Here is a 27,466-nt window from a genome sequence, read left to right on the forward strand (position 1 = left end):
AATGCAGGCCAAACTTGCCAGAATGTTGGGAATAGTAGCAAGATGATTGTCCCCATTTAAATAGATAGTGCAGACTACCAGCTTGTCCTCTGATAAACTTTGACTATTAAATCATGATACATCTATTTAAAAAACAACAATAGAAATAGGTTACTATAGGTGGCCACCTGCGTTCAGTAAGCCAGAGAAGTGCAAAGGTGTTGCATAGTGTTTCCTCTTCGTGGTTACTAGTCACAATGGCTCCACGCTGTCACCAAAATCAGAAGTCACACATTTTTTTTATGCCAGTGGCTCAAAGACAACGATGGAGAGGGTGCTTCTTGTGGAAAGTCAGCAGGATCTAATTGGAAACTTTGGGAAATCAGGAGATTTAATTAGAAAGGCCCTTGATAGGAAATAATAGAAAATACTTGCAGCTCGGGTTTTAGAATTTGGCAGTGGTTTGTTCTCCAAACTTGTTTCCAGTTAGTTCCCAAACGTTTGTTACCATGCTAGGAAATATCATCGGTGGGATTTTTTTGGTCCGATTCCAATTTAACTTATATATGTTTTGTGAGCCAGTGTGATCAGTTGATCGCATGATGGGTTGTTTGTTTGGAGCTATATTTAAATTCTGAGTAGCTCGCTGGTGTAGAGTTGTAATTGCAGGAATGTTATTATCTTGATGGCAAACCTCAGGTAATGAAGGTTCCAAAGCAAATACAACTCAGGCAAACAAAATCACTAATGCAAAGAAGGATTAGAGAAAGGAAGTAAACATATGTTAGACTTTAACTAGAGATAATTAGTTGTGTTAATTACTATGCTAAACAGTAACAAAAGCTGAGCAGAAACTAAAGTTAACCAATGTTAGAGGATTACTAAAAATGTGTATAAATGTAAGACTAGACTCCAATAAAGTTCATCATGATTCATTTGATCATGATCAAACACCTCGACTGCCTCGTCATTACAACACACCGGTTCCCTTGTTGATTGGTTGTTGGTTACATATGATGGATCGAAATCCATATGTCTTTGATGTGATCCAGTGTGTATGAGGTGATCTATTGTTACAAAGGCATAATGCTGCCTACTTCTGTTGCTGTGTAGAAAGATTACGATGATGAACAAGGGTAATACCCACATTCACATCTTTGGCTGTGCATGTACATCCAGAGAAATTATTTGCATGATACACGTACGTACAGAAGGCACTTGCAGGCAAGAGATGACAAAAGCAAGAGCAAATATTCAGAAAGAGTTCAAATGTCTTCATTCATAGAAAGAGGTGGATCACTTTAATTCTTACAAGTCGTTCTGCATAATGCGATACATGTATGGGGAATCAGAGCCAAGTTCTTTTACACCAAGTAAGTTGTCTGAGTCATTATAAAATGGAGATAAGGAATAGAGGGGGGTGGGAATGGCCAAGGAGATCACCTCTGAAGAAGGGCTCCACTAGACGAAGCCCTGAGAGACAAGGCTTCAGGGATTCTTCATGTCTAGCCTGTTGGCTATCTAGGGGTAATGGGTTAGCCAAGTCTTCGGTTGAATCCGATCTCAACGTTTGTCAAAGCCAGGCATAGGGAAGGCACGGGCAAAGGTTTCAACACGCTGCCGAAGACCTGTCAATCTCTGCTTCGTCTCTGGATCAGAAAGCAAAAAGGATTTGAAGTCTTGCAGTTTGGCTGTGGTGGGGGAAAAAAAAAAAGAAAGAGAGAGGGTAAATAAGCTGGAGGTTGCCGACATATGGAAAAAAATACGAGTCACAGGAGAAAACCCTCTGATCCGCAAATGCTCCCAAATACTTCCTACTTCTCTTTTATAATTATAATTAATCCCTAAGGCAGGCTTCTCCTGCCTTGACTGGTGAACATGGGAATTTGTCCAGCGCATCTGGAGGACATCACGTTGAGGAAGGTTGCCTTATTGCAGAGGTCTCCAAACTTGGCAACTTTGAGACTTGTGGACTTCAACTCCCAGAATTCCCAGCCAGCATGGCTGGCTGGGGAATTCTGGGAGTTGAAGTCCACAAGTCTCAAAGTTGCCAAGTTTGGAGACCTCTGCCTTATAGCCAATGGGTTTCCATATCCCCCTCTGGTATTATCCATTTGCTTTCCCTCTCTTCCAGGCAAGAGAGCAAACTAAAAAAAAAAAATCTAGACTAGTGGGTGTTAGCACATTAATCCACTTTCATTTTTAGGTGGGAAAATTTGGATGTATGTTGAAATTTACATAGCAAGATCAATAAAAAGACGGTAGGCAGCGCTCAGAGGATGCTTGTTACCACGCGAGTCACAGCTGAACCACAGTTAAAACAAAGCAAAGAATGTAACAAATCCATCCAACATAACCAAGTAGTTCACCAAATATCTCCACGTTTTCAACCAATGCAATTTCTATTTCAATTCACTGACGGGGGAGGAACAGGGGGGGACGGGACGGGGACACGACTTGGCCAATAAGGACCAGCAGATGCTGGCTTTTCATAACCCATTAACTTACAGGTCTTCTTCTTGACATCCAGTCCAATCTGGATTCCTTCATCAATTAACTCAACAACCTTTTGAAAATCAGCTTCCTGGAACCGTCGGGAAGTAAGCGCAGGTGCTCCTATGGAAAAAGTCAAAATAATCTCAAGAAGTGTGGCTTTTAACATCCAAAGACCAAATTTACAAACAAATGCTATGCTGTGAAACCCTGAGTGGATACGGCTGTAGTGCGGGGGTGTCAAACTGATGGCCCGCAGGCTGGATGCATCATGCGTAGGCCACACCCACCCCAGCTCCGCAAATGGGGAAAACTTTGCTAAACGTCATGTGACGGCAATGTGAAGCCATGAATTTGACACCCATGCTGTAGTGCAGGGGTTGTCAAACGTGACAGCTTTAAGACTTGTGGACTTCGACTCCCAGAATTCCTCCTCCAGTCTCTGTTAGCTCAGGAATTCTGGGAGTTGAAGTCCACAAGTCTTAAACTTGCCAAGTTTGAAGATCCTTGCTGTAGTGTATAAGATGGGAAAAGTCCCCACATATTCAGGGGTGTAAATTCAGTTTACAAATTCCCTTTCCCATCTGTATATATATATATATATAAACTCTTCTACAGCAAGGTAAGGGATGGAGATTAAAGTAAAATGTGTGTATAAGAAATGCTCAGCAGCGTGTGATTCTGAATCCTGCAACATCGGCGTTTGCAAGGATTGTATTTAAATACATTCAGCCACTGAAGGAATAGTTTAAGTGTTGAATGGATTCTTCTTCCAACTCCATGGATCTTCCTAAAATAGCTCAAAGTGCTGAAGAGTAGATTGAGGATGCCCAAAATAATTAACCCCCCCCCCAAAAAAAATTATATTTAACTGTATTTTCTGAACAATGCTTATGTACCCTTGGATGTAGTCCATTCTGCATTAATGAAATGTGCACCCATTCCTGAATTTCTAAACTAGTTCGCTACGAGTAAAAACAGTATTTTAAAAATGCATCTGAAATCAAGGTTGCCATGGTGCAGAACCTTTTTAAGACAGATTATCCACAGCTGTGAAACAACCAGATAATCTTTTAAAATATATATATATATACTCCTTGCTCTTACCAAGTCGCAAACCTCCAGGTGTCAAAGCACTCTTGTCCCCAGGACAGGTGTTCTTGTTAGCAGTGATGGACACTAGCTCCAGTACTCTTTCAGCCCGGGCTCCATCAATGCCTTTTGGGCGCAGATCCAGTAGTATTAGGTGGTTATCTGTGCCACCTAATCCAAAAGAGTGAGAAGAGTTTAAGTTTTCTCCAGGCAATCTAACTAATCCCCAGCAATTCTCCATAAAAGCTTTGCCCAACCTGGTAGGATAGCCTCTAGATCAGAGGTCCCCAATCTGTGGTCCTCAATACCAGACCGTGGCCTATTTACAAACAGACCACATGAACAGCAGGCTGGCGTGAATGCAGCTTGATTTGCACGTGTGACAGGCGCCAGCGCTCACAGTTCCACTTGCGCGAGCGCCGCTGCTGATGCTCACAGCCCCACTCGCCACTCACACAAATGAAGTTGGGCACGCACACCTGCCCCTCACAGAAAGCCATCCCCCTCTTCTCTCCCCCCACCCCCCAGGCCAGGGCGCCAACCCAGAAAGGCTGGGGAACACTGCTCCAGATGTAATGGACAACTCCCATAATGCCTATCTGCAAGTGCAGACTGCTCTATACCTCTATAATTAGAGGTCCATTTAGAAGTTATTTTGAGGAATATGGAAGGCAAGTTAAAAAGAAAAGAAGTGAAATTTCCAAGAGGATGAGAGATGATGGATAGAAAGGTGTTTTAAAAAAAAGATTGGCTGTACTAAAAATTAGAATAGATTAAAAAATCAGAAATAGGGGGAATATTGTTATACATATTTTTACATAACACATTTAAATTGAATGTTAGATGTTAAGATTAGATTTTGAAACAGGATATTATCAGCTGTGCTCGAAAACAATGTTTATTACTGTTAGATGTAGCAAATATTGAATAATTGAAAAATGAAGGACTATGTGCTGATACAGATATGTATAATAACATTAGATCACGTAAGTTTGATTAATGTACTAATTTTCATTTGCATCAATATTACTTTTGTATCAAAATGAATGACACTCAGATGCCACACTGTCCATGCAATGATATTGATGTATGTTCAAAAATAAAAATAACCCCAAAAATGTTATTTTGATTAACATCCAAATAGAATTGCCATGCTGATTCAAGGCAAAAGTGCCTCTTGTCCAGCTTTTTCTGTCCAAATCAGAATCTCTTAATCACAGCTAAGATATGGCAGATATCTCCTTCATGAAGTAAATGAACTCTTTCATGTTACTGACGCCAAACTCCAAGCCAACAAATCTTGTGTCAATGATTTCCACAGGGTAACTATGTTCTCCTTGAAGGTCTCAGAACAGGGTATAGAATCCACCTTCCCTTCAGCTCTCAGAGCAGGGATAATAGAAGATGTCATGCCCCCGTGTGCGGGTTTACATGATTTCTTTGAAAAGTTCATTTTCATCTCTATTGAACCTGCTTTTATTTCTTTTTATATGCAATAGTCCAAGTAGCTAAAAAAAAATAATTCTAACCTGATTCTCCTGAGATTATTATGGCATAAGAGAAAGCATTTTTTTACCAGGAAAAGGTGAGACAGAAAACTCTTAGAAAAGCATTTTTTTTTAACTTTAATAGGCAATATTTTTACTAAATCTCCATTTCACCTGGGGACAATAGTGACCTCCATTGTACCCACTAAGAATTACCCCATTACAAGGCACATAGCCCTGAAAACTACATATACAGCAGTATTAAGCAAATACCTCCACTGGCACAATAAATTTCATGTTATGTTGTTCACCTCAACATCATAGGGATTTTATCTTATTTGAAAATATTATATAGTTCTTCGCTGAGTCGACCATCTGAATGTGTCCTCCCTCCTATCACAATATTGTTCACATTCTTTCATAGACTTACTACATTACCAAACATGTCAGCCCTTCACATCTGCTTGTATACAGGTAGTTCTCCACTTACAACCACAGCTGAACCGAACATTTATGTTGCTAAAAAGACATTTGTGAAGTAAATTTTGCCCCATTTTTATGACCTTTCTTGCCACAGTTGTTAAGTGAATCATTGCAATTGTTAAGGGAGGAACCTGGTTGTTAAGTGAACTTGGCTTCCCATTGGCTTTGCCTGTCAGAAGGTCACAAAAGCTGATCATGTGACCCTGGGACACTGCAACCGTCCATAAATACGAATTGGCTGCCATGTCTGAAAACCTCATTCTCTGGTCCCGTTGGCCCACCCAAATTTGATCCTGTATCATTATCCTGGGACACATATAATTGCCTTTATTTGTGTCTGAATTTTGTTCACGTGACCAAGGGGATGCTGCAACAGTCATAAGTGTGAAAAATGGTCATAAGTCACTTTTTTCAGTGCCGTGTTGTGTCTTTGAAAAGTCAAGAACTACCTGTACAGCCTCTTCATGGATATTGCCTGAACAACCAGTTTCTTCAAGCATCAAAAGAAGGCTATATGTTCTGACCCACGCCCTTTTCCGACAAATCAAACACAAACCAAAAGGAATAAAAATCTTGTAATGCTTTTACAAAATAATTCGCTGTGATAAGCACAAGCCTTGCCAAACTGTGCGAGGCTTGCCAAAAGATAACAGACAAGAAATAATTTGCAAGACAAAAATGTTCAAATACAAACGCAGAATATTGGAATGTCCCTGAGGCTGGAGTTTCAAAACGTCTTTGCCTTCTGCAAAGTACGTTCATTCACAGCTGACTTTTATCTTCTTGAAGGAGGGGCCATTACCTTGCAGCCTTACTCCCAAGTCGCCCATGCTGTTGTAACTGCTGTTTCCCGCGAGCAGCTCTGTGCACATGCGCACTTGGCACAGGCTCCTCGGGAACCTCCTCATCACTGCTGCCAGCCTCCACAATCTCTGAAGGCAGCAGTCCACTCCCTAATGGTCCTGGCCCCTCATCTGAGTCCTCGCTCTCCTCAGCCGTCTGCACCTGCCGCTGGCCAACCACAACACTATAATGTAAAGGAGGAACAGTGCAACTTGTACCAGTTCAGATTGCTGGTGGAGATTTCTATCCCACATGAAAATGTCCATCCACCCACACATCATATGGAAAGCTAGCCTAGAATTATTCTCTCTTACCTAAGAATCATTCTATATGGTGGCTACAAATGGGGGAGAACATTAAAATACAGGTAGTCCTCAAGTTACGACCACAATGGAGCCTACATTTTATGTTGCTAAGTAAGAAATTTGTTAAGTGAGTTTTGCCCCATTTTACAAACTTTTCTTGCCACATTTGTTAAGTGAGTCACCTGCAGCTGTTAAATTAGTAACCAGGTGGTTAAGTGAACATTGACTTGGCTTGTCAGAAGGTGGCAAAAGATAATCACATGACCCTGGGGGATACTGCTATCGTCATAAGTGTGATTCAGCTGTCAAGAATCTGAATGTAAATCAGGTGACCCTGGGGAATGCTGTAGCAGTCATAAGTCTGAATAATGGTCATAAGTCACTTTTTTCAGTGCTGTTGTAACTTCGAATGGTCACTGAGTTGACTGTTGTAAGTCGTCTAGTGTGGGCAACAGCTCAGCTCAGAAAAAGCTGCTCCTATGTGTGCTCTACCGCACATGGGAACAGATCTTCACTATACCTGAAACAAGAGTGTATCCTCGTTGTAGCAAGGCCTCTGCCATGGCCTTGGAGTTCTTCAGTACTTGCTGACAATACTCTTGGAACATGGGTGAGCTGGCCTGAAGCAGAAAGGGACGCAAGGTTGGGAAGAATCAGCATTACTTATCCTACTTACGACATTATAAGACATCACAGGACTCAAGATGTCCCATCATGAAGACTTAAAGGACAACTTTATAGTTGGGCTCCCACATTATGCTAAGCCCATTCAGGATCAATCACATTTTAGGGCATTAAACCTTTGTTAGAAACCATGATTTGTTCATGGCTTACTGATTTTTAAAAAAAAGCCTGTGGTGGCACAGTGGTTAGAGTATGGCAGGCTAACTGTGCCCACAGTCTGGCGTTTGAACCTGACTGGTTCCAGTTTGATTCAGCCTTCCATCCTTCCGAGTAGGTAAAATGAGAACCCAGATTTTGGAGGTAATATGCTGTATATATAAACCATTCAGAGAAGGCTGTAAAGCACCATGAAGCAGTATAAATTGTAAGCCTATTGCTATTGCTATGAAAACTATACTATTATGTGAAAATAGGGACACACGTGGTTTTTAAGTGTATATGATGAACACTGGCACTCACCCATCTCCCTAACCAATTCAAAGTTATAAGACAAGATCATCTTAAAAAGTTAGATCAAGAAGCCGGGATTATTTTGTCTGTCTGCAAGACTAATTCTACCCTGTTTACAGCTTGTTCAATTGAGCATGCTTAAAACAAGCATGGCTTAGTGTGATGTATTAATAGAACCTATTTATCTACCCGGCCAAACTAATATATCCAAAGGCTGCATTGCACAGAATCTCTTAAACTGCATTACACTGTTGTGGTTTTTAAAAAGCCAACAAAGGTATTACTGGTAAACATTAAATTACTAGGATATTGTAGGCGTAATACAAGATTACAGTGCATGTAGACAATTTCGCAATTTCACAGTGCACGCAGGCACACATGTAGCATCTGTCAGCAACCCCTGGAATCAAATGCATCTTTTCCCAGAACTGTTTTGCAGCTGCACAATCCTAGGAAAAGGTGAAGATGCTTTAAGGAGTGGCCAACAGATCCTACCTGAATGTTTCTGTGTTCTTAAGCAACGTTTTTCTTTTAAATCCAAAACGTTGCAGAGCTCTAGTGCGTTGCTATGTTCATTTCAAAAACTCCCATCCTTCTTCGGAGCCGAAGAAGCTTCTCGGATGAGAAATGAAACAGTTTCAGAGAAAAACCAGAAAGTCCCTTTGCCTCTTGAAAAAAAGCACTTTGGGGACAAACCATGACCTGGATGACTGAGAATCTCTGTAGACTCCTAATCTCTGGATTACTCAGAGTTCGATCCAGACTTCCTGAGCTCCCAGAATGGAACTCAAATCCAATGAGTATCGAGGGCACCAAGTTGGGGAATGCAAGTTATAGTTTCTCCCAGAAGGATTAGAGCCACCATGCTGAATCAAATAAGGAAGACAATCCTCTTTACAGCAAAAATGCAATAAACTCAGCTCTAATGGATTCTCTGGGATTTATTCTACCGTGATGACTTCATATTTGTTTGTCCCAACATAAATCCAATCTAAGTCAGTCCTTGGGACTAAAGGTTTATTCTTCTAAGCTTTGGGACTCATGCTGGAGCCCATCTTCAGAATGACACATTCTGGAGAGAGAGAGAGGAGTTTCCTGAGGATGGGTTCCGGCACAAGCCTGAAAGCTTGGAAGAATAAATCTTCGTTCTCAGTGACCAACTCAGATTGGATCCTGTCACGTTATCTGGGTCATGCATATTAGCCTTCATTTGCCAACATAAATCCTCTGGTATTGTCCTTCAGATTAACTCTGGATTTACAACTAGATTGGGTGATACAAGGATAGAGAACGTGGAAACAACCTAGTTGGCCATATTTTGCAATGGTTGGTCAACAGATGTTGTTCTGGCATCTCAGCAAAGTAGACTGTGAACACAAAGGGCCAAGGCAGGTTAGTTGCTCTCAGCAAAATCCTTCTTAGTTGCCTGTTGGACGCTTCCCTTTTCTAAAGGCTGCTAACCATCCAAGACTTTAGAAGACTACATGTTGCTCATTCCATTTCAAATCAAATCAAAATCTTTATTCCTCCTTCTGCTGCCTGCCGGCTGCCTGAAATTTGGCTGTTCAAATCTCACCAGGCTCAAGGTTGACTCAGCCTTCCATCCTTCTAAGGTGGGTAAAATGAGGACCCAGATTTTTAGGGGCAATAGGCTAACTCTGTAAACCACTTAGAGAGGGCTGGAAAGCACTGGAAAGTGGTATATAAATCTAAGTGCGATTGCTATTACGGCCTATGGGCCAGAAAGCACAACATAAATAACTCGACTTGTAATTCTTTGACTGCAATGTTGCAATGAAAGTACATAAAATGCACTGCTGTAATGATAATTGTAGCATAAAGAGCAGTGGCAATCATGACATCTGTGCTGAGTTTCAACTACAGGTAAGATGGATGCCACAAATGATAGCACAAAATTGGGCAACCTGGAAAGATACGTCACGGTCTTGCTCAGATAAAAGCAGAAACAGATACACATTGTGCTGTTTACCGGGGTGTTTTTTTTAAAATGAGATAATATGTATCTTCCTTGGTTTTCCTATCTGCAAAGGGAGATAAAGCACTGTTGGAAAGGGACGGTCAGAGGGTAGAACATCCAACTTGGCCAAGGTGAAAGGCCAATTAAATTCCAGAATTAGAACTGAAGAGAGATAAGAGGATGCTACTCCCCGCTTGAGAAGAACCCATAAACCAAAGGCTTGACTACCAATCTTAAACTGATTTGAAAAATCAATATTTCATGTCACTACCGGTAACTGTGCTAAAATCCACTCATGACCACCCAAACCCCAAAGAAAACCAGACCTCTCCTTTCCTACCTGTTTCAGTGCCACTGCCACCGCAGCAATGGCGTGGTTGTGGGGGCCGCCCTGCAGAGAGGGGAAGACTGCAAAGTTGATTTTGTCCTCCAGATTGTAAAGGGTCTCCTGGCCACTCTTCTTGTCCACAGAACGGACACCCTTACGATAGAAAATCAGCCCTGATCTGTGTGCAATACGAAGATGGATGCGTCAAAAATGAAAGTCCAGATGTCTACTGCAAATATTGCTCCAAAAGGTACAAGGCTGAACAAGGCTTTTGCAATTATAAAAAAAAAATAATCCTCCATCCATATAACGTCCTTCGTCAAGACCATGTTTGCAGTAATTCTACTGAGGTAAAAACAACAGCGGTGATTGTAGCAACAGGAAGCAAATTCACCTCCTTTTGACTCCGTTGGTAAAGAAAAATGTAAATTTCTTGTTTTTCTAAGTACTGAAATCTCAGATGTCATCAAAGAAGCTAAACAGAAATCTCTGTGGGTTCAGAATCACCTCACGGCAAGATGGGCAGCAAACAAATAAATAAAGTAAAAATTCTGTATTGTTACCATTCCAAAATTCAATATATGCAGGCAAAAAGTGACAAGAGACAGGCAATATTTTTTAAAAGATGTACTTTCTTTGACTTGCAATTTCACTTATTGGCTAATCAGCAATGCACCATCCTTTCCTGACTTTGTATTGAACTCCAAAGACAATCTCTCCTAATTAACTTTGGACTAAGTTTACCAGAATCCCCAGCTGGCTACTTCTGCAATGCTAATGACTTGAATCTGATAAAACATAGTCTGCTTGCTCAATAGACTATGGACAGGTGACACCATGATTCCTATTATTCCCCAGTAACTCACACTTTCCATACTGGGAATGGCAGAAAAACCACAGAACCTATAAACCTAGAACAGGGGTGTCAAACGCAAGGTTCGGGGTCCAGATCCGGCCTGCGGGGTGCTTAGATCTGGCCCACAGCCCCCCCCCTGGAAATAGCCAAGGATCGGCCTTTGGTGCCTCTGTCAGCGAAAATGGAGCTTCATTGGCAGAGGGCTGCAGGGGGCCATTGCAACCGAAAATGGAGCTCAAGAGGACTGCGGGCAGCCCTCCCAAGCTCCGTTTTTGCTGGCAGAGGGTTGCAGGAAGATGTCGCAACTGAAAGCGGACTTCGGGAGCCACAAGTGCCCCTGACATGAGTGACATCGAGCTGGTCACACCCATCCTGGCTACGACCCCTACCCCCCCTAGGGTCAAGCACAACCCTGATGCGGCCCTCAATTACAATCGAGTTTGACACCCCTGACCTAGAAGATACAACTAGGTCAAATGAAGAAAAATGTATTGGTATTGCATCAAGACTTTGATATATCTGCCCCAACACTGTATGGGGTCCTCGGTGCTCTCTCCACTAGCACTGATGATAGCTAGTTGATTAATGCAATGTCTGCAAGAAAAATACAGAGAGCACCAAGGACCCCACAATTTGACCCAAATATTCTCTTTTATTGGTCAATGTATGTATGTGTGTGTGTGTGTGTGTGTGTGTGTGTGTGTGTGTGTCGTGTGTGTGTGTGTGTATATGTGTATATATATATATATATATATGTGTGGATCTTTGGTTGTTGGGTTTTCTCCGTGTAAGATTGAAGTATCTAGGCAACGTTTCGATGAAGTCTCATTCATCATCTTCAGGCTTCTGTCTTCGGCTCTGTGCTTCTCAGACTGATGTGAGATTGCAGCTGCTTCTTCCTTTTAACTGCTAGTGGGGTGGGACTTGATTGGGTGGGGCTTGGCTGTGTTCTGATTGGGTGGGGTGTGTTCTCATTGGTAGGGGTTTGGCTGTGTTCTGATTGCTTGGGGGTTGGCCGTGTTCTGATTGGCTGGAGGCGTGTTCTGTTCAGGTGGGGGCTTGGTTGTGCTCAGGTTAGTCTTAGTTGCTGGGGGATTTGAGTTGGCGAGCTGTGATCTTGCTGTTTGGCTTCGAGTTCGTGGTCGTGCTGCATCTTCATAGTGGGTGTCGGTTTGCTTTGTGTATGGCTCGGAGGGGTTTGAAGTGGGTAGTGATGCAGCTGCAGTGCGGCTTCTGGTCTGTGGTCGTGTGTCATCTTCTGAGTGGGTGTGAGTCTGTTTTCTACATGGAAGTGTGGTGGTGGCATCTTGTGTGGCTCTCATGGGTGTGGGTCTGGTGTCAATCTTCAAAACCCAAAGTAGAGGGTGAATCTTGTTGCTGAGTCTGAGGTGGAGTGTGAGGAGATCTTTGTTGATTTGGTCTAGGAGAAACCTTTTTGTGGTTTCTCTTTTTGTGGTTTCTCATCAACTCACACGTAAGAAACTCATTCCAATTCATCGAGATCATAAAGAAACAAAACTTACAACCTAGCGACCTACTAGTAAGCTTCGATGTCATATCCCTCTTCACCCAAGTGCCAATAAAAGAAGCCTTGACAGCCATCCAAAACAAATACAACCCCCCCAAGCACATCCTAGATCTAACCAACCACTGCCTATCCAATACATACTTCACCTACAATGGACAAAAATACAAAAAATAGGAGGAGCACCCATGGGATCACCCCTCTCACCTGTCATCGCAAACCTCTACATGGAACACTTTGAAACACAAGCTCTAGAAAAATACGACCACAAACCCAAACTCTGGCTCAGATACGTAGATGACACCTTCATAATCTGGCCACATGGGAAAGAAAAACTGAACAGCTTCCTCACACACCTCAACAGCCTACACCCCAAAATACAATTCACCATGGAAACAGAAGCCAACAACCAACTTCCTTCCTAGATGTCTTGGTATACAAAAAGATCCAATGGCTCCCTAGGACACACCATCTACCAGAAGAAAACACATACTAACCGCTATCTACATGCACTCTCACACCACCACCCAGCACAGATCAATTCCGTAGCCAAGACACTCATCTCCAGAACAAAATGCTTAGCCGATGAACAACACCAAAAAACCGAACTACACACTCTCACCAACGATACTTGCAGCCAATGGATTCCAAAGAAAGAAGATTACCCACCTAATCCAAAAAGAAACCCCAACCAAAATCCAAGACAGAGAACAAGAAAACGGCAAAGCCTTCCTCCCATATATAAAAGGCACTACAGACAAAATTAGCAAGATCCTCCAAAAACACAACATCAAAACAGTCTGTTCATGAGGGCGGGTTTCCAAATGGCTGGAAGGCGGGAGGTGTCATCTCGTTTGTTCATGCTGTGTGGGCGTTTTTCATCTCTATGGCTTCTCTGATTATTCTGCTGTTGAAGTGTTTGGTTTTAGCGATAATTCTGGTATTTTTAAAATCAATTTCATGTCCTGTGGCTTTGAGGTGTTGGACCAGGGAGGAGGTCGTTTCTTCTTTTTTGATTGAGTTCTTATGTTCTTAAATCTATATATATATATATATATATATATATATATATATATATATATATATATATATATATATATATATATATATATATATATTTTTATGAATATTTTCACGGGTATTTTTCTGAGGTTTTCGCGGGTATTTGTATCTGGATCTTTGGTTATTCGGGTTTTCTCCCGCGTAAAATTGGAAGTATCCTGGCGATGTTTCGACGAAATCTCATTCGTCATCTTCAGGCTTGTGTCTTTGGCTTTGTGCTTCTTGGAGTAATGTGAGCTTGCAGCTGCTTCTTCCTTTAACTGCTAGTGGGGGTGTGATTTGATTGGGTGGGGGCTTGGCTGTGTTCTGATGGGTGGGGTGTGTTCTCATTGGTTGGGGTTTGGCTGTGTTGATTGGTTGGAGGGTTGGCTGTGTTCTCATTGGCTGGGGGTGTGTTCTGTTCAGGTGGGGGCTTGGTTGTGCTCAGGTTGGTCTTAGTTGCTGGAGAATTTGAGCTGGTGAGTTGTGATCCTATTGTTTGGCTTCGTGTTCGTGATCATGCCACATCTTCATGGTAGGCGTCTGTTCGTTTCATGTATGGGTCGGAGGGGTTTGAAGCGGGTAGTGATGTAGCTGCGGTATGGCTTCTGGTCCATGGTCGTGTCTCATCATCTGTGTGGGTGTGAGTCTGCTTTCTACGTGGAAGTGTGGTGGTAGCATCTTGTGTGGCCCTCGTGGGTGTGGGTCTGGTGTCATTCTTCATGTTAGGTACTCGTTCGTTAATGAGGGCGGGTTTCCAAATGGCTGGTAGGCGGGAGGTATCATCTCATTTATTCATGCTGTTTGGGCATTTTACTATCTCTATGGCTTCTCTGATTATTCTGTTGTTGAAGTGTTTGGTTTTGGCGATAGTTCTGGTATTTTTAAAGTCAATCTCATGTCCTGTGGCTTTGAGCTGTTGGACCAGGGAAGAGGTCGGTTCTTCTTTTTTGATTGAGTTCTTGTGTTCTTCAATGCGTGCACTTATTCTGTTGGTTTGTCCGATGTATGTGGTGGGACAGACGGTGCATGGGATTTCATATACTCCTTGGTTTTCTAACTCGATTCTGTCTTTAGGGTTTCTTAGGATGGTGGATATTTTTCTGTTTGTGCAGAATGCTGTCTTAATGTTGTGTTTTTGGAGGATCTTGCTGATTTTGTCTGTAGTGCCTTTTATATATGGGAGGAGGGCTTTGCTGCTCTCTTGTCCTCTGTCTTGGATTTTGGTTGGGGTTTCTTTTTGGATTAAGTGGGTAATCTTTCTTTGGAATCCATTGGCTGTTAGTATATCAGCGAGAGTGTGTAGTTCGGTTTTTAGGTGTTGTTCGTCGGCTAAGCATTTTGTTCTGGAGATGAGTGTCTCAGCTACGGAATTGATCTCTGCTGGGTGGTGGTGTGAGAGTACGTGTAGATAGCGGTTTGTATGTGTTTTCTTGTGGTAGATGGTGTGTCCTAGGGAGCCATTGGATTTTTTGTATACTAAGACATCTAGGAAGGGAAGTTGATTGCTAGCTTCTGTTTCCATGGTGAATTGTATTTTGGGGTGTAGGCTGTTGAGGTGTGTGAGGAAGTTGTTCAGTTTTTCTTTCCCATGTGGCCAGATTATGAAGGTGTCATCTACGTATCTGAGCCAGAGTTTGGGTTTGTGATCATATTTTTCTAGAGCTTGTGTTTCAAAGTGTTCCATGTAGAGGTTTGCAATGACAGGTGAGAAGGGTGATCCCATGGGTGCTCCTCCTATTTTTTTGTATTTTTGTCCGTTGTAGGTGAAGTATGTATTGGATAGGCAGTGGTTGGTCAGATCTAGAATGTGCTTGGGGGGTTGTATTTGTTTTGGATGGCTGTCAAGGCTTCTTTTATAGGCACTTGGGTGAAGAGGGATATGACATCAAAGCTCACTAGTAGGTCACTGGGCTGTAAGTTTTGTTTCTTTATGATCTCAATGAACTGGAATGAGTTTCTTATGTGTGAGTTGATGGATTCTGCATAGGGCTGTAGTTGTTTGGCAAGAAATTTGGCTAAGTTTTGTAGAGGTGAGCCTATGGAGCTGACTATTGGTCTAAGTGTGGTTCCTTCTTTGTGTATCTTGAGGAGACCATAAAGTTTAGGGCATCTGGATGATTTCTCTCTGGGTATGATTTTTGCTGGATTTCTTCGCTGATGGGGGAGGCTTTTATTTTGGATCTGGTGGTTTTTTCTAGGTAGGTGGTGGGGTCTGTGTTTAGGGGTTTGTATGTGGGGTCTTGGAGTAGGTTGGTTAACTTGGTTTGGTGGTCAGATGTGTTCATAACCACTGTTGCTTGTCTGCTGGTAGGATTATTATGCTCCGAGAAGCACAAAACCGAAGACACAAGCCTGAACATGATGAATGAGATTTCGTCGAAACGTCGCCAGGATACTTCCAATTTTATGTGGGAGAAAACCCGAATAACTAAAGATCCACATACAAATACCCACGAAAACCTCAGAAAATACATACATACATGTTTTTGGGGTATTTTCCCACATCTTAATATTTGTGCTTTTATTATAGCGATGTTTCAGTAGAATCTCATCTGCCATCCTCAGGCTTGTGTATTGGGTTCTTTTTAATCTTGTGTGTCAGGCTTGGCACAAATATTAAGACGTGGGAAAATACCTGAAGAAACCTAAATACCATACATAAGAAAGAATATATATGTATGTATGTATGTATGTATGTATGTATGTATGTATGTATATGTCAGCTGCTTTCTACAGATTCAGACAGCAATACCCTGATGTTATTTAAAAATGTTTTTGACTCAGGATTTTTGAATATAGAATATATAGCCATAGTCCTTGGTACAACTGAAAAAAAGGGGGTTACTGTGGCTCCTTAGATATTGTTAGATTACTGTATAGTTCCCCAAATCCTTGATCCCTGGCTGAGGGACATATATTTGCTGCCCACATAGAATGGCACATGCCCATCTATATCACGCTTTTACCTTGCACCTCGCAGAGTCTTGTGAGTGGTGCTAGTCACCACGTCAGCATAGTCAAAGGGTGATGGGATGACTTTGGCTGCCACCAGACCACTGATATGGGCCATGTCAGCAAGCAGGTAGGCCTTCACCTCTTCACACACCTGACAAAAAGGGACACATGAGGACAGGTCAGCTCACACCACTTTGCCGTCTGTTCAGTTCAACCTTTGTCCTCCCAATCCACTAAGACATACCTTCTTGATGCGGGCATAGTCAATTAGACGGGCATAAGCGCTGGTGCCAGCAATGATGAGGCGTGGGCGGAACAGCCGAGCCGTTAACTCAAGCTGGTCATAATCAATGAGTCCTGTTTTGGGCTGGACAATGGACAGAGAAACAAATCAATGCAGGTAGTCCTCAACTTATGATCACAATTGAGCCCAAACTTTATGTTGCTAAGTAAAACATTTGTTAAGTGAGTTTTCCCCCATTTTATGACCTTTCTTATCACAGTTGTTAAGTGAATCATTGCAGTTGTCAAGGTAGTAACACGGTTGTTAAATGAATCTGGCTTCCCATTGAGTTTGCTTGTCAGAAGTAAAAAGTTGATCACGTGACCCCAGGACACAGCAACCATCATAAATATGACCAGGTACAAAGCATCTGAATTTGGATCACGTGACCATGGTGCAATGGTCATAACTGTGAAAAATGTTCACAAGTCATTTTTTTCACTGCTAAATGTCTATGGAGATTCTCAGTCATCCAGGTCAGTGTTGTCCCAAATGTGCTTTTTCAAGAGGCAACTAGACTATCCTTGATAAAGCACTTTGGGGGCATTTTTTTTCACTGCTGTTGTAACTTTGAACGGTCACAAAATGAATTGTTATAAGTCAAGGCCTACCAGTACTGTCTTCCTCCAAATGCTGGCAAAATTAGTACAAATACTTGTGTAGATCAACCTACAGGAAATACATCATCTCTAGAAGCTTGCATTAAATCCAGCCAAGATATTGAAGTAGAGATATTACTAGCCATCACTTCCCAGCCACTATATTTATAGCTGGTTGACACCGCCAACAATCAGTGTCCTGATTTTCTAAAAAGATTTTTTTTAATGCAAGAGAATCCAAACAAGAGCATCCACAGAGAATCAGGCTGGAACTAAAAGTGAAAGAAATCCCAAATAATTTTATTGGATGCCTGTAGTGGATACATAAATACATCCTGATGTTTTCCTTTCTCCTTCAGTGCTGGCAATAAGGATCCTCAACGTCAAACCTGTTTGCATACCTTGAAGGTAGAAAACCAGCAACGGGGATGTGGGAATGACAGATAAGAGCCTTTGAATTAGCCTTCCTCAACCAGACATCATCCAGACACATCATCCAGACTGCAAGTATCAATGTCTGGAACATTCCAGTCAACATGGTCAAAATTCTACAAACCACCTTGAAAGTTGCAAGGTCATACCTTTAATATTTAACAAACACATGAAGATGTAATAAAGGGCACTAGTTGAGAAAGTGATTCTCTGTTTCAATTAAAAAGAAAATAAAAGCTGACAGCAAGCATCAGGGTTAGATTCAACCAGCCAAGCATAACAACGATTACTTCACCCAGAAGTAAAAAATCTAGTCTAAAAAAAAATCTACTGTTATTCAAAAGAGTGATCTTTGGGCACAGCATATCCAGAAGAGAGACATCGAAGCTACAAAGGGGCGAAGGGGTGATACAATACTGAATTGTGAACATAAATGAATGAATAAAACTGGTGATCATGAAATCCTATTTCTATAACTTAAGCATATGTATGTCCAATGTTTCCTTTCTTCACAACTTAATCTGCACAATTTACTAATGAGTGTAATTTATTCTGATTTCTGTCAGCTGCAGGGAGGTCCAGTCCATGTGTAAATGAAACTTTCCCCACCATCCTCTCAACTACTGGAAAACCTATTCAGTCACAACTCTGATTTCAGAAAACACCGCTCACACACTTACTGGCACCACAGAAGCTAAACTGTTGCAATTGGTTGTCACTAAGATTATCATTAAAAAGAAATCTAGATTTTTACAAAATTCAATGGGATCTTCATTCCCAACTTCTGCCTGCATCCAGAATCACAGCATGCACTAAGTTTTGATCAGGAACTCTTTAGCACACCATTCTAGATCTGCATTCTCCACCTACTCTCAGAAGCAGAAAAGGAAATCAGGGCCATGCAAATATTTTGAACTCCCATTTACTCACATTGAGTTTGTAAGGCATGGACTCAAAGAAGATGGACGTGGCCGAGATACGCTTGACATCCGACATGTATCCATGAGTCAGGCTGTCAAGAAGAAGGAAGACATTTTGTCAAGACAAAAGTTTAAGCCTCAATCATAGCCCAACTGAAGCCAGGAAGCTAAGGGAACAAATATTTATGTCTAAAGGGATTACAAATTAGCCAGGCACTTCCTCCACAAGGCCACCGTGAGACTGGCAGCATGGAGATTATGTGGATTATGGGGAGACACAAAGGACAGCAGTTCCCAGAAAGAGAAGAGGCAGATGCTCTTCAACATCACCCATCATCACCACCATCCATTTTGGTATCCAGGGATGACAAAAACATCCACAGGTCAAAACTAAAGAAAACATCATCATGCCTAAATAAGAGACAGACAACGATGAGGTAATACTACGAGACTGCTGGTCAAAAAAGGGTACTCCAAAATGGCCACTTATGAGTCATTCTAGGCCTCCTCCCTGTCTCTCCCAGCTTCTTCAGCTCCTTCTTCTTGTGGATCAGATCCTCATTCTCCCAGTTATTCTTGTGCACCATCCTCCTCTCTATCCCCTCAGCTATCCCAGCTGTGGCAGCCCAATCCTCTCTTTCAGCCTCTTCTGATATGCTCCTAGACTGGAACATCTCATGAGGCGTTCCTCCCCAAGTATCATTCCCCAATCCACACACGTACTGGCCCCCGTCGGGTAAATCCAGGCCCATGAGACGTTCATGAGGCTGCAGCAAGGCTGTGTAGGCAGCAAAATTGGCCGGGGACCCAGAATAAGGCTGGACATTCACCCCCCAGCGTTCAGGATCCAGGTCAAAAGCTTCAAGAGCACGGCGTTCACAGAGCAATTCAATGCGGTCCACCACCTCAGAACCACCATAATACCTGCATCGGGAGATCAATAGCCACAAAGGAAACGTTAGTAACAGAAAAACACACAACGCCACCATAATTTCTGAAACAGAAAAAAAAATTAGAAAAAAAAATTATCTTTCTCCTCTATGCCATTGCAGTGTACAAAGAACATTACCTTGGCAACCATTTCCTAACGAAGTATTCTGGCCACCTCTTCTCTCCATGTAAGTCTCGGCACCTGGTCCACAATAAATGCCCATACAACACTTTCCCTCCCCCCTGGTTTCCAAAATATAGCTATAACACGTTTCTTATCTCCACCATCAGGATCGGAGGTCACTTTCAGAGCCAACCTATCACTGTATCTGCCCCACAATGGACCTTACCAAAATCTGAGGTCTCTTCTGAAGGCAAATCATTTCATGCAGCTGGCAAACGCCAGGCCTGTGAGAAGGGTTCAATAGGATCTACAGGCTTCCTTAGCCTTCACTCCCAGATAATCCAAGAGAACAAAAAAATAGGGCTTCCTCCTTCTGACGGAGTAATGGATATCTGAGTACATATACCTGTATCAGTGTGTACCATAAATACATATCACTTTGTGAAAAGTGGTGTGGTGCAGTGCTTGAGATGCTGTAGGACTTGAATGGAGGGATCATGATCCTTCAAATGTTTAGTGAATAGGACTGGTGGACATATTGGAATATAACCACAGTTATAGGGCCATATAGTAGTCCTTGACTTATGACTGTAATTGAGGCCAAAATTTCTGTTGCTAAGCAAGGCATTCATTAAGTGAGTTTTGCCCTATTTTAACAACATTACTTGCGATCATTGTTAAGTGAATCAGTGCAGTTAAGTTAGTAACACAACCGTTAAATAAATCTGGCTTCCCCATTGACTGCTCTTGTCAGAAGTCACAAAAACGGATCGCCTGACCCCAGGATACTGCAACTGTCATAAATATGAGTCAGTTGCCAAGTTCCTGAATTTTGATCATGGGGGGATGCTGCAACTGTCGTGTGAAGAATTATCGTTAAGTCACTTTTTTCAGTGCGGTTGGAACTTCAAGCAGTCACTAAATGAACTGTTGTAAGTCAAAGACTACCGTATTTTCTTATCCTAAGGCAAACTGCTGAGGATAAATTCAGGCAATCTCTTTTTAATCCATTCTCACATCTGCCCATCCCAATCTATTAAGGTCTTTTTGGGTCCCATAATAAAGTACACTACCTCTTGCCTGGATAGCCCTCTGAATACTTGTTGTTGAGACATGATCCCAGGGCCTCCAAGGCAGCCCGACTACAGAAATTCTGAAATTGAAGAAAGAGAAAAAAGGAAGTGCACAATGAAAAAAAGAAAGCAAGGAAGGAAGAAAAGAAAAGAAAGTGAAACTCAATAGACATTTTTGGTTCTCTTATGCTAAAGAAGAAAAACACCGTATTTTGTGGAGTGACAGCTTAATTCAGATGAACACAATGGGAAGATTAAGCTGTTCCTTCTTAGGACCTTCCAAGTGGAGCCAATGCTGTAATGGCCACTTTGGAAGCAAGCAATAGAATAGAATAGAATTCTTTATTGGCCAGGTGTGATTGGACACACAAGGAATTTGTTCTGGTGCAAATGCTCTCAGTGTACATAAAAGAAAAATACATTCGTCAAGAGTCACGAATCATAAGGTACAACACTTAATAATAGTCATAGGGTACGATAAACATAAAATAACAGGTGAGGGTGAATATCTACTAGAATGGAATAGAATAACAGAGTTGGAATTACCAGAGTAATGAAGGGAACTTGAAGTCCAACCTCCTGCTTAGGCAGGAAACCCTATAGTAGAAGAGGAGAACTCCAAATCCGGAGAGAAATAATATTTTGGTGTTTCTTAAACTTTGGCTAGGCAATATGAAAAATATGTTGTTGATTTCTTGTTAAAGGCAATTATAATCCTTTCTCCATCCATTAATATTGCAAGACGACAGGAAAGACATTACAGACTGTTTAATTCTTGCAACGTTTTTTTAAAAGGTAGACTACTTTGCAAATAGACAACCTAATTTGACAGAACAGCAGTCCCAATAAGTTTCTCTAGGCAGCTGCAAAGAGTTGAACTAGAGATTTTCAATCCACATTCTACAAAATGTACTGAATTGTGACAAATGAACAGACATCAGGCCAATCTACTAATGGGCCATGCTCTGCGATCACATATCCATTGCAGAGGGAAGAAGAACAGTTCCATGAAAGGATGGAAATCTATTGCCTTTTCAGATGGTTTGTGGGTTTTCAAGAAATATGTGATTTGCTACTGTACCAGAAGTATGATGGACACAGAAGAATACAACTGAAAAGCCATAATTTGTACTCTTAAAGATCTGGGTGCATTTGTCATTAGGAAGTAAAGTAACTAACCCTCTGCTGAATACAGGTAATCCTCATCTTACGACCACAACTGAGTCCAAAAGTTAGGTTGCTAGGTGAGAAATTTGTTAACTGAGCTTTGCCCCATTTTACAACTTTTCTCGCGACAGCTGTTAAGTGGATCACTGCAGTTCTTAAATTAGGAACACGGTTGTGAAGTGAATCTGGTTTCCCCATTGACTTTGCTTGTCAGAAGGTCGCAAAAAGGGGATTGCGTGACTCCGGGATTCTGCAACCGTCATAAATGTTGAGTCAGTGGTCAAGCAACCGAACGTAAATCACATGACCATGGGGATGCTACAATAGTCATAGATGTGAAAAATGGCCATAATTCACTTTTTCAGTGCCATTGTAACTTGTAAATGGTCACTAAATGAATTGTTGTAAGTCAAGGATTCCCAGTATATGTTTTTAGGAATCAAGGAAGATGACAACATTCCCCCATTGAAAGGATCCCAAGTAAAATGCCTCCATTTCATCTTTAACCCCAGGCTGAGGAGGAAGATGCTTCTGTCACTCACCTCTGAGGCAATGAGTTCAAGTCCCCGGCACTGGCGATCTTTTTCTTGCTGCACCAAATCCCACATCTCAGGGTCGCTCTCTGCCAAGCTTTCCTGCCCAGTCCAGCCTGATGCCTCCTTGGAAGAAGCTGCAGCTGCCTTGCTGTGCTGGGCCCGCAGGCTGCCCCTTGCTTGGCAGCATCTTTGTAGGGGCTGAGAAGGTAAAAGAGCAGACAGGATCACAAGAGAGCCAGCATAAGCCATCCCGATCAGAAAACAACTGATTCTTCAAAAACATATAAACATACTGTATATTATCTGTTATCTAAATCCTTTACTGGAAGCCCCCATTAATACATATTTGAAATGGCCACCTAGGAGGGAAACCTTTATAGCTCCAGATGTTGTGGGATAAGAATGCCAAATAGTTCCATTCCATAGGACCAATGATTGTAGCAATAGCACTTAGGCTTACATATCGCTTCACAGTGCTTTTACGGCCCTCTCTAAGCAGTTTATAGAGTCAGCCTATGGCCCCTAACAATCTGGGTCCTCGTTTTACCGACCTCAGAAGGTTGGAAGGCTGAATCAACCTCGAGCCAGTGAGAATCGAACAGCCAGCAGTCAGCAGAAGTAGCCGCAGTACTGCATTCTAACACTGCCTCACCAACTATAATTTAAAGGATAGTTAAATTTCATTTGAGTGTCCAAACTTGGAAGCTACTGAGGTCAACGATATGAATAAGAAAAGAAAGCATGAGATTAGGAAACGTCTGAGGAAAAAAAAATGACTTGTTTAAATAAGAAGATTTTCCTCTCCCCTCACCAGACACCAAGACTTCTTTAAAAAGGAAGGTTTTGGAGATTTCCTATAAAGCAGGATTGAGAGGACCAAGTATATCTCCAAGGACAACAGATTCCACAGTGGAAGAGCTACCATAGAAAAATCCTTGCTCCTGGTCCCATTCTTCTTAGTTCATCTCAGAATGTGACCTCGAGCCTATTATCTGACAGAAGAAAGAGAATAATGGTGGACAGGGGACAACTGAGCAGAAAGATAAATCTTCCAAAGCAGTAAAATACTTATAAAAAAAGCTTTGTAGCAAGGAGAAGAGCATTCTGGGAACAGAGAGTTCTGGTTCCCAAATTGTCACTCTTAATAACTCAAAATGCTATGCCTTCAAACAGTGTTGCAAGGGAATTATGACAGAAGAGGGGAATATCCTGCCTGGGAGGCCCTCCCAAAGATATCGGACTAGCCACTATGAGAAACAAGGTGCTGGACTAAAATGGGCCTAGGTCTGATCAGCAGGGCTGGTTTTAAGTTCAGCGAGGTATCCCCAGATGATCAATAGCAATCTTAAGGGCCAATGCTTGAAATTGGGGGAAAGACTGTTCATATATAAAAACTCCACAATCCCTGAGGAAGCCCTATATGTTTAAAGCAGCTTTCCTTTTTCGAGACCAGTGAGGGAAGGGCCAGATCCCTCAAAGATGTCTTTGCAAGGTTTAGGATACAGTTCAATTCTTCCTTCGTGTAATTAAGATCACAGGAAAGATACTGCCAAACCAGACTTGGCAGTAAACTCTACCCTTGGGTCCTCAGATGTTACTGCTCTTATCAGCATAAGGAATGGCAAAGAATGATGGGAATCATATTCCAAAAGCATCTAGAGCCATTCAAGTTTGGGAATTACTGCCTGTACAGATTTCAACAGCTTGGAATTCTCCAGATACAGCATATTAATATCGCAACTCCCAATAGTGCAAAGAACATTGTCAACAGAGTCCATTGTGGGATCCTTGATGCTCTCTGAGCTTGCTTGTTTTCTTGCAGATTTTCCTTATCCAAACTATTACCCTATTACCCTAGTTTGGGTAATGAAACATCTGCAAGAAAACAAGCAAGTTCAGAGAGCACCAACGATCCCTCATTTCTCCTTTATTGAGAGTCCATTGTTTTTGGAGGCTGTGAGGTTGCAGGAAAATGGTGTAAAGACTAGATTACCCAGTAAGTTACACTGATCCAGTATAGATCTCCAGATCAACTCTCTCACTCTGCCATGCTGGCTCTTGCAGCAGTGACCAGTAGAAATCATGTTCATGTCAGAACTAGACTATCATCACATAAATATCATGGATAGCAAGAAATTTAAATTACAAATTTCTGTCATCAGACAGTTATTGAGCACAGTGGTAGTTTTTGAAGATTGGGGGGGAAAGGAAATCATGCAGGCGAAATATTACTTTTGCTAACATTAAAGAACACAGTCCTATATACTGGCAAGCATGCAAACCAAAATTGCTGAAGCTAGTCAACTTCGCTCTAAGTTGTCTCAATGAATTTTCAGAATGGCATTTACATTCCTTACAGCATCCTACCCAAATGGAACTCAGAAAAGGAATTACAGTTCTAGCCACTTGACTCAATGAATGAGCAATGGAGTGAGAACTCAAAAGACAAAGCTAGAGGGGCGAGTGGGACAGTCAATTTCAAGGTCTGGTGAGACAGAGATGGCTCTGTACTGCAGATGGGCAAGTAGGCCTCTGTTGAGAAGAACAGCCGAGGCTTCTGTTTGTGCTGCTGAGCTGGTAAATCCAGTCAGGGAAGAACTTCTAGGTGTGTATGTGTCTACAAAGCTGTACTGGTTCCCTTACCCCCGCCACTAAAATTCATTTCAAAGTAAGGCCATTACCACAAACGACAGGCACCTTGAGGGAAAAAAACAAAACAACTGGCTTTCATTTTCTTTATTAAAGGGATTATCAGCCAACCATCATCTCCTCTACAAAATGCAACGACCTCATATAAGTTGCATCAGCAAAGTAGCAAAACTTTAAGAATGCGTCAAGTTTGGCTTTAAGGATGAAATGCTCCAATGCTGTTTGCCAGGGGGAAAAATTTTAAATTCCTTTTTTAAAGGAAAGGGATATTTGACAGGTTGCAAGGATGAATTTGCCCACACAACCTTTCATCTTTTTTGTTGTTGTGTTTTTTTTTTAAAGGAGGATTTTAATGACATTATCTAATCAACAGCCTTGCAAATCAGAGAGGCCGGGTCATTTTATTGATGGTTCCAGGGTCCAACAGAGTTACTGCCAAGGGACCTTTAGCCAGGTCACAGAGTAACTGCACAAAGTTAGTTTTGTCTCTGATCTGTTCTTTCCTTCCTGCCCGCTGGAGGCCCTAACCAATTCTGTAATTCCTCTCTTCAAAGCTGCAATGTCAGATAGGACAGTATGTGAAAGAAAAGAGATGTTACAAAAAAATTAGCTCATAAAAATCAGCAAAGCATGACTGCTTGGAGAGGTTTCCACTGATAATAGCGTCTCAGTCCTGAACGTCAAGATAACTCTTCGCCTTGCTCTGTGCCGCTTCCAAGAGCTATTAGCCAGAATTAAATAATAATTGAGTAGCAGAATGGCAACGATCTGTGCCGCTATCAGATCCCTGCTATAAGCCCCAGGCGGGCATATAAACTCCTCTACCCAAGAAACTCCGATTTCTAAACTTGCACACTTAACAGTCCCATTCAAAACAAAAGAGATAAAATGAAGGGGGGGGTGGCGGGAGAGAGGAGGAGAGGAGATGGCTCTTTCCTGGAGCAGCGAAACTTATTGCTGTTCAGAGAAGTAGAAGAACTGAACCGAGCGTGGAGAACAGCTTAGGCCTTTTTGAATAACCCATCACCCTCCATGCGGCTTGGGGTGGGGGGGCGCGGGGGGGCGGGAAAACGACCATTGAGGTCAGACCCCTGATGCTTTGCAATTCAAGTCATCCGCTCTCCATCCCAAGAGGCCCCAAACATCAAAAGCGCTTCTCAGAAGTGACCAATGAAGCAGCTGCCCCTCTGCTCCCACTTCAAGGGGGCAAAGCAACTTGCTCTCTTCCCCTCCACGAGAGCCCCATCTGCAATTCGCACCGCATCTTACCTTGGCAAAGTGTCTAAAAGGGAAAGGCAGCATAACAGCCTAAGACGAGGAAAGTGCAAACTGTTGTACAAGCTGTTGCTCACGTTAAGTGAGTCCAAAGACCAAAGAAAAATCGCTGAGCTGGTGAAAAGGGGGAGAGGGAAAGAAAAAAAAAAAGAAGGGAAACGCGTGGCTCTTCCTTCGCCACTGCCAGCTACTACCGGGTGCAAAAGGCACTATGGGAGATGTAGTTTTTACTCTCGATGCTCCTTCTTGCTTGCCCTTCTTATCAGCGGCGGCTTCGGGACGGGCATCTGCGGCGATCGCTGTTATGGAAGAAGGAATGAACTTTCTTTCAGTCTGTCTCGGTGAAAGCGAAAGCAAGTGTCAGTGACGTAACGTCGAAGGATATGTTCTTAATGTAACATTTAAGACCCATAATGGGGTGGGTTGAATTTGACTCTCATGACTGAATTTGGGTCAAAACACCTCGCGTTTATCCAGACAAGAAAATTAGAAAAGTGGCTGCTTTTCCACAACATTGTGTGATTGCCTGTTTAATTCATTAATTTATTGCCACTCCACCACACAAGCTCTATAGTAGCCTCTTATACTTTGTACACCTGCAAAATAAGTCAAAATACAAGAGGCAAAATTCCATTGTTGCATCTCTACCAACGTCATGAGCGACCGGGCAACCAAAGAATTAGAATCTGTATTACAACAACATCTGTAATACAAAAAAGCACGTGCTCTTGAATTTCCAAGAATTTCTCTGTGAGTGAGAGGATTAAAAAGCCTGGTTAAAAAAAGTGGGAAGTGGTACAATAGTGGTGTTTAAATCACTTATGTACATTTGTAGGTGGCATACTGGGAAACCTAGAAGATATAATCAAATATTGCCCATTACCAGCAAAAAATGGTGTAGCCTTCATTTTTGAAAATGAATACAGTAGCTTGCTGTTAAAGATATATGGAAAAGAGGAGACAACAATCATTCATT

General features: G+C 42.1%; 1 protein-coding gene across 1 annotated transcript; it reads right to left on the bottom strand.

Moving 5' to 3' along the window:
• Positions 1-1,238: 1,238 nt before the first annotated feature.
• SHMT2 (serine hydroxymethyltransferase 2) lies at positions 1,239-26,845 on the bottom strand. Its single transcript, XM_087925458.1, has 12 exons — positions 26,485-26,845; positions 22,573-22,764; positions 20,864-20,943; positions 19,460-19,660; positions 18,747-18,828; positions 16,747-16,869; positions 16,514-16,653; positions 10,135-10,300; positions 7,203-7,302; positions 3,580-3,735; positions 2,488-2,595; positions 1,239-1,670 (listed from the first exon to the last, which is right to left on the bottom strand). The coding sequence occupies exons 1-12, from the start codon at positions 26,515-26,517 to the stop codon at positions 1,543-1,545; spliced, it is 1,509 nt and encodes a 502-aa protein (XP_087781584.1). The 5' UTR covers positions 26,518-26,845; the 3' UTR covers positions 1,239-1,542.
• Positions 26,846-27,466: the final 621 nt, after the last annotated feature.

Source organism: Pseudonaja textilis, chromosome 2, assembly GCF_049901715.1.
Source record: "Pseudonaja textilis isolate UNSWEBS1 chromosome 2, rPseTex1.2, whole genome shotgun sequence".
NCBI lineage: Eukaryota > Metazoa > Chordata > Lepidosauria > Squamata > Elapidae > Pseudonaja > Pseudonaja textilis.